This window comes from Trachemys scripta, chromosome 8, assembly GCF_013100865.1.
Source record: "Trachemys scripta elegans isolate TJP31775 chromosome 8, CAS_Tse_1.0, whole genome shotgun sequence".
In the NCBI taxonomy this organism is placed as follows: domain Eukaryota; kingdom Metazoa; phylum Chordata; order Testudines; family Emydidae; genus Trachemys; species Trachemys scripta.
In genome coordinates this window covers 79411872-79420275 of record NC_048305.1, presented here as the reverse complement: position 1 = coordinate 79420275, position 8404 = coordinate 79411872, and the positions used below count along the sequence as shown (strand labels likewise).

Genomic DNA, 8404 nt, shown 5'->3' with positions numbered 1-8404 from the left:
TCATACGGACCTTTCATTTCCTGGGCTGTTATTCCTTTATGTATGCAGCCTAAAACTGCATTGGCCTTTGTTGCTCTCATTTGACATTACAAACTATGTCCAACTTGCTGTCACTATCACCAATAAATTTCTCCTACTGAATATCTGCTTATCCAGATGTATTAGTTCAACCATGCAAAAAGTTACTCACTTGCCCGGGGTTAGTAATTTTTTGACAGGCAAGTTATCAACATTAAGATAGGCAAATATACTTTGTTCTTCTGTGTGGTAAATATACAGATTGTCTGCAGCCCTCCAATTCACAATCCTATAATATCTCTGAGGCAACTACATATATGTCTGTCTGTCTTTTAATACCATTTAGCAGTTGGAAATAAGGGGGAAGGATCTAGCACCATGTGATCAACCAGCTCTCTGCAGACCACATAAAGTGCTCCACAGAACACAATTTAAGAACCTCTGACCTACAAGGCATGACTTACATACATGCCAGCTGACTTTTATATGTTCAGATTTTCCAAGTGTTCCCTTATGGTTCCCTGTTATTCTTTTTGCTTAGCATTAACACATCCTGGTCTCAGGTAAATAATACTTAAGCACAGTCAGAGTATCAACAGGTCATTTAGTAGCCTCAGCCAAACTCTCAGTGCTTTCTAGTCGCAGCTACCTATAGTAGGAGCATCAAAGTATGTGGGTGAAAGGGCTGCATAGCTACTGTCTCTTAAGCTTCAATCCTGTAAGTACTTACACATAAGCAACTTTATACAAAAACACATGGTCCCACAGACTCTACCTTGCACAAGCTTAACTTGACGCATATAAGTAATTCCACTGGCTTCAACAGGCATAAAGTTAAGTGCATGCATACGAATTTGCAAGATAAGGGCATAAGTGATCCCATAATTTCTTTTCTCAGTTCACAAGTAAAAAAAAATGTATTTTTCTAACTGCCAGCCCAGCAACCTCAACCTGATATCTCAGTGGCTTAGTGTTTTCTGAGCAGGGCATCACTATCAGTCAGCCTGACCTAACTGAGGTGTATTATACTCATGTGATACTTGAAGCATACAAACTTGTGTCCTACATTGAGGTAAAGATTCTGCCTCCGAAACTGTCACCAATTGCACTAATCCATGTAGCCAGCTATGGTAGGTAAGGTATAGGTATGGATAGAGCTCTGTGCGGATACAAAAATGTGGATCTGCATCTGCCAGGATCAACCCGTGATCCGACCCACAATCTGCTACCCAACTTTTACCTCTATTCGCATCTGCAAGCTGTCTCAAGAGGGGGTGGGGGGTGGAGATAAGCGAGCGGGAGGGGCGTGTTGCAGGGAAGAGGGCAGGGACTGGGGGTAAGGGCCAGGGTCTCGAGTAGAAGGAACCATGAGGAGGGGCGAGCTAAGCTGCTGGATGGCGAGCAGGTGCTGGACAGCCCCGATTCCAATCTGCCGCCCAGCCCCAGTCCCAGCCACTGGTTGCTGGCTGCCAGCCCAGAGCGCATTGCACCCCGCCCCCCCCCCCCGGGTTGCCCGAGCCGGATGCTACAGGACAGGTGCCGCTAGGGTGAGCAGATGTCCCAATTTTATAGGTACAGTCCTGATATTCGGGGCTTTTTCTAATATAGACACCTGTTACCCCACACTCTGTCCCAATTTTTCATACTTGCTAGCTGGTCACCATGATGGCACTAGGTGCTGCCATGAGACATGGCGCCAGAGTCCAGCTGCTGCTGCTCAACATGTACTTGCCAGATACGGGGCCTGCCGCATCGGGGGACAGGAGGGCAGGACAGGGCCCAGGAGGCCCCAGGGCCCGGCTCAGATTCCCCACCCCCCGCATGAGTGGGCCTGCCTGAGAGGATGGGAATGGGCTCCCAAGTCTTCTTACCTGCTCCTGCTTATCCCCTGGCTCATGGACTTTCATCCCTCCACTCCCTGAGCCGTCAGCCAGGCAGCCCAGCTCCTTGGTCTCTCCTTCATGGTCCCTCCATCCCCTGCCAGGCACTGACTCTCTCCCTTTCCCTCACTCTCCCTTCTCATCACTCCCAGCCCAGGCAGCATACTTTTTATCTCTATTTAAAGTGCTCCGGGTTCTGTCGGAAATCAGATTACCTTTTCCTGGACATATTTCTTGGCTTCATGGCCCCAGCGGGGCGGAGGGGGAGGGGGAGGAAGGAGTGTTTGCCGCCACTGCCACGAAGGGGGCTCGGGACTGGGCTGCACTTTATAAGCCGCCCACCAGGCGCTGGGAAGAGGCAAAGTGTCTCCAAAACAGTTTGGGACTTGGCCGGGTGCAGCTCAGCTTGGCTCGGCCCTGTGTGAACGCGTCTCTGTCTCCACTCCAGATCCATAGAGCCCTGTGAGGTTGTATCTGGATCCGCTCCACTATCCGCAAAAATGGTCCGTGGATATGAAGCAGATAGCCGCATATTTGCAGGGCTCTAATTATTGCATTAAAGTAAAGACAAAAGGTTCAGGTTTTTCTAATTTCCTGGATAGCAGAGGATAGGTTAAAAGCAATTTATTGGAAATTCTTAAACCATTTATCAAATAAGAAGCCTACACTTACTACAGTGACCTTCATGTGGTTTAATTGGACTGTGCTAGGCTTTTAAAAGTAAACCTGGTACTGGATTCAAGGTTTTACTTCTGCATATCTTGATGTTTCTTCATTCATGATTTTTTAAAAAGGTTATGATCATTCAGTATCACTAAACAGGTAAATTCTGAAGTGGTGGAGGAAGAAGTTAAACCTAATCAAAAGAAAATTTAGTGTTGTTTTTTTTTAAGGCAGGGAACCAAAAAATTGTAACAGAAAGTAATGTGCTAGTGTCACAATAATCAAATATACTTAAATAATAGTTTTCTTAAAAAAAAAAAAAAAAAGTGTAGAGTGTAAACCAACAGAATAATACTTCATATACTATTAGCTTGTTGATATGGATACCTAATTGCAAAGTAAAAGAGAAAACACTGATGCACCAATAAATATTTCATTGCTAGTAGTTTGTTATATGTTGAGAAAAGATGATAGTTAAAACACGTGCATGTAAAACAAAATAAGTAACATCAGTTATATTTTTATATATATATTTATATATAAAAGACATTTATAGGATATTTAATATACACTTAAAATGTATATATTGAGATGTTTCAATGTTATCTGAATCTGTTATCCTTTAAAAACTATATCACAATTCTGTAAGAATATTTTATACTATTGCTATAGAAAACCAACTTACATAATCAGGATTTTCCTTCATACTGGCCCCAGTTCAGCTAGGTACTTAGGCATGTGGTTTATTTTAGGCACATGAGTAATCCCATTTACTTCAAATGAATTACTAATGTGCTTAAAATTAGGGATATTCTTAAATACCTTGTTGAATTGGGGCCATTATCAGGAGGATTGTCACCACATTTAGTGCCGCCATATAATAATTTGAATGGATTTTCTTTCAATTATATATTACATTTACAAAATATTAAGAATAGTATTTCTATTACTATCATGGTAGCTGGAATGCAAATTGAATCCAGTGAGATTTCTACAGCAATGGAAGTACATTGAATAACAGGAACACATATCTTTCATGGAGATTGCGCAGTTTTTCCTTCACTATTGTTCAAGAAATGAAGATTAGTAATGCCATTTTTAGATTAGTAATGCCATGTAAACATTCAGAACATGATCAACCAGTGTATATACATCAGGGTAGGCTCAATTCTGCAAAACTTGGAGCGAGAGTTTCGCTATGAAGCCCTAATGATACAGGGTTCAATCCAAAGTGTCCTCAGCTTCCACTGACTTCACTGAGAGTTAAGGACACTCAGCGCCTTCCAAGATTCTGCCCTTATTATTTAAAATATTCTAAATTAAAGAATTCAGCCAAACATTGTTACATATGAGTTTTTCAAGAACTGTACATAATTGTGGATGCTGTGGTTCTGGTTTTCTGATTTTTGTAGATTGTGCTCTAATTCTTTCAAACATACTTCCTGATGTTTCTCTCTCTAAAGAAAAAGAGGGAAGGGGGATGCAAGTTAGAAATAAAATACAAAATAAAAATACGGTAAGACTAGTACTTCAAGTTTATAACCCTGTCTGTCATTCCCTAAAATTTTAGTCAACTCCACACAAACACAAAACCTTCAAAATGACCCCAAAATCTTGAACCTATACATTATGTCTCCCGAGCACAAATTGATCTGTTTGAGTAACTTTATACTCTTAAAAAAGGACATGAGTCCTGGGATATCCTTTACAGCAACTGTCGAACATTTCGCATTTCCATCATTAAAGATTTGTGGCACCTTAATTCCAATACAAACTCAAAACTCTCATGCTTATTTTTTTAATGAGAACATCTGTTACTGATCTTTAATGCAGCCTGATTTTTGTTGCCTATGTTACCCTTTAAAATAAAGGGTGAATGATAACACTGTTTACTTGTTTATTAGATCCATATATGGTAATTTGTTACATAAACAATAGTAATTTTTTGGATTTTCTTTTATGCCTATCATAACACGATTTCAGATGTGAGTTACTTAAAATAAACAAATTTTTTCTTAAATTTATTAGTCATTTATAACATTTAGATTTAATTCTAACATTATATAAAATAATCAGGTTAAAGTGAACTAAAGAAAAAATTACCTTCTTGAGCCCTGCCCTGTTTCCAGCATCATGCTAACAGGGCTAAAACAATATGATTTTTGTTTTTCCTTTCCATAATGTATTCCCAATTTTATGGATATGTAACTGAAGAAGGTGAATATGTTTTGTGTTTGTTCAGAATAACACTCCCCTCAGGCATAAGGTCCGGCTGATTGCGGCTCCCACTGGCCACGGTTCGCTGCTCCAGGCCAATGGGAGCTGCTGGAAGTGGCGGCCAGTATGTCCCTCGGCCCGCGCTGCTTCCAGCAGATCCCATTGGCCTGGAGCAGCAAACCGCGGCCAGTGGGAGCTGCGATCAGTCGGATCTACGGACGCGGCAGGTAAACAAACCGGCCCGGCCCGCCAGGGGCTTTCCCTACACAAGCGGCATCCCAAGTTTGGGAAACACTGTTCTAGAGGAATAAAAATCATAAGCATTAAAACGTATTGCTAAAAGAACAAGGGACAGATGATTCCCTGTCCCGGCATAATAAACCGATTTTACTTACAAAGAAATAACAAAAGTACCACAGAGACAACACAGTCTTGAATAAAGCCAGTATTCTAAGAGTTTAATATGGGAAATAGCTATACAGTGGAATCCTGATTAATTGGGATCAAGGCCAGAACGCATAATCAAAAATTTGGATAATCGGGAGAATGGGCGAGGCTCCAGCTGTCAGCCCCAGAAGCGGCAGGACTGACAACCCGAGCCCCGCTGCCCTGTTCAGTTAATATGGAGAGCCAGATAATGGAGACGTGGATAAATGGGGGTCTACTGTATTGTTTTGTATGAACAACATACATGCCTCTATAAGTTGCTTATGATTAAGGCTACGATTTAGTCATGGATATTTTTAGTAAAAGTAATGGACAGGTCATGGGCCCTAAACAAAAATTCACAGCCTGTGACCTATCCAAGGCCTTTGCTATAAATACCCTTGACTAAATCCTAGCTGGGGGGCCCCAGGGTGCCGCTGCTTTGGGGTGCCCCCAGGGAGCTGCTGCTCTAGGGGGTCCCTGGGGCATCACTGCTCTGGGGGGCCCCTGGAGCCAGCCCCATTAACCGCTGCTCAGGCCGTCCGTGGGGCTAGTGGCACCAGCTACTGCTTGGGCAGTCCTCAGTGCCAGCAGCCGTGGGACGCCGAGCAGCAGCTGGTGCGGCTGGCTCCTGGATTGCCAAGCAGCAGCCGGTGTGGCTGACTGCGGGACTGCCTGAGCGGCAGGCTGCAGGGACGCTCCAGCAGTGGCCGGTGTGGCTGTTCTGGTGTTGCCTGAACAGCTGGCCCCAGGGTGCTTGGGTGGCCCTGGGGTCAGCCACACTGGCTGCTGCAGAAGTTAGGGAGGTCGTGGAAAGTCACAGAATCTGTGACTTCTGCGACCTCCGTGACAGACATGCAGCCTTATGATAGATTCTTGTTATGGAGACATGGGTTTATTAAAGAAACAAAGCATGAAAAGTAAAAACAATGATCTAGATAAAGTAGCATCCCAAACACTCCAACAACATCATCTGTGAATAGATGACTCCTTGTCCCCAACCCTTGTGACAAAGCTGTTTTGCCAAGACTAAGGGAGAGACCACAGAGTATACAGGAACTCCTCACTTAACTTTGTAGTTATGTTCCTGAAAAATGCGACTTTAAGCAAAACGATGTTAAGTGAATCCAATTTCCCCATATGAATTAATCTAAATGAGGGGTTAGGTTCCAGTGAAATTTTTTTCACCAGACAAAAGACATATATATGTTATATTATTATATATATATATACACACACACACACATATATATATATACACACACACATACACACACACGCGCAGTGTAAGTTTTAAACAAACAATTTAATACTGGTTCACAGTGATGATGATTGTGAAGCCTGGTTGAGGTGGAGGAGTCAGAGGGTGGGATATTTCCCAGGGAATGCCTTACCGCTAAATGAACTAGCAATTGACTGAGTCCTCAAGGGTTAACTCTCACAACAATCTACAAGGCACCAGGAAAGGAGGGAAGGCACACACACCCTGTGTGTGAGAGAAAAAATGTGCATTTCCCCTTTAAGTAGCTGACCCCAGGCTTAAGTACACTGCCTTGCTAATTAAATCAGCTTGCTGAGACCTGAGATGACAGCTACTGCCTAGAAGCTCCCTCCCTCCGTCGTGTCCCCCCCCGCTCTATGGAAGATAGGGTAAGCGGGGTGCAGGAGCAGGGGGGAGGCGGAGACACCCTGACATTAGCTCCCTTCTTCCCCTCCTTCCCCTAGCGTGACCAGACATCCCAATAAAATCAGGACTGTCCCGATATTTAGGTGTTTGTCCCAAAGATCAGTCGGGACGCAATTTGTCCCGATATTTCGCTCCGCCGGCAGCACTCGGGCACTTGGTTTTTTATTTATTTATTGCTCCGCCGGCAGCACTCGGCTTTTTTTTTTCCCCCCTGCGCTGGCGGAACCCTTCCCCCTCCCGCCCCCATGTGTCCCGATATTTTCTTCCTCTCATCTGGTCACCGTACCTCCCCCCATACAGCAAGCAGGAGTCTCTGGGAGCAGCTCCAAGGCAGAGGACGGGAGCAGCACATGGCAGTGGGGGAAGAGACAGCTGCTGCACAGGGAATTTAGGGGAGTGGGGAGCTGATAGTGGGGCTGCTGGTCCACCCTGGTTCCAACCACCCACCAGCTAGCTACAACGGGCTGCTCTTCCTGCAAACAGCGGACAAAACAGGCGGCTGCCAAATGACATTAGAAGGGAGAATTTCACAACTTTAAACGAGCATGTTCCCTAATTGATCAGCAACTTAACATTGAAACAACCTTAACCAGGATGACATTAGGTGAGGAGTTCCTGTACTAAACTCTCACAGATGCTAGCCTACAAAAAGGGAGGAGTAGTGTAATGGGGTTCACACTGCACCCCTCCAGATTCAGCCTCTTGGCCCTCACCTCCGTGAATCAGGGACACTTCTGTCTGGTGCAACAGCCATGTTCTTTATTCATGACCAGTTTCCCACCACCAGTTTCCAGCTATATACAGGTTTTACAGCTGCTTGGCCTACCACAGGCCTTGCCAGCAATAGACTAGGAGGCTTCTACTCCCTCTGAGCCTGACCTCCCACTCTTAGGCTGGGTCTATACTACCCGATGGGACGCGACAATCGATCCCCGAATCGACGCTCTTACTCCACCAGCGGAGGTGGGAGTAAGCGCCGTCGACGGGAAGCCGCATAGGTCGATTTTGCCGCAGTCCTCACAGCGGGGTAAGTCGGCTGCGATACGTCGAATTCAGCTACGCTATTCACGTAGCTGAATTTGTGTATCTTAAATCGACTCCCCCCTGTAGTGTAGATGTAGCCTTAGTCTCCAGCCCCACACCCCTTCTCCCACTTCCTTCCAGCCTCATAGCTCCTGCTAATGAGGCTGGCAGGTGTGGTCAGTTATCAGGCAAACATAGGGCGGTTCACCCTGACCCAGCCCCAATACATTCTCTCTGATTGGGGCTGGAGTGGCAGGAACTGATTAAGGGCTTCTGTAGCAGCACCCTACCACAGGTAGAAAAGGGTGTCAGCAGACTGAGGCTGACACCAAGATGGATGCCAAGAGACAGAGATGTTGTGTAGGGTAGGCTGCCCCTCCCTGCCAGAGATGGAGTTAGCTGGGCTGATGAGTAGTTATACCTTAAACTTTCCTTGGTAGCCTTTGTAAGTAAGATTAATGCGTGCAGGTCTTTTATTGTTTCTACCCTG

General features: G+C 44.9%; 1 protein-coding gene across 6 annotated transcripts in view; it reads right to left on the bottom strand.

The window, feature by feature from the left end:
• Positions 1 to 2473: 2473 nt before the first annotated feature.
• Positions 2474 to 8404, bottom strand: part of ODF2L (outer dense fiber of sperm tails 2 like) — a 45657-nt gene continuing 39726 nt past the window's right edge. For all 6 annotated transcript variants that reach the window (XM_034779785.1, XM_034779784.1, XM_034779786.1 and 3 more), the window contains one exon: positions 2474 to 4018. In XM_034779785.1, the coding sequence (XP_034635676.1) occupies positions 3890 to 4018 (129 nt within the window). In that variant the 3' untranslated portion in view covers positions 2474 to 3889. The remainder of the gene's footprint in view (positions 4019 to 8404) is intronic.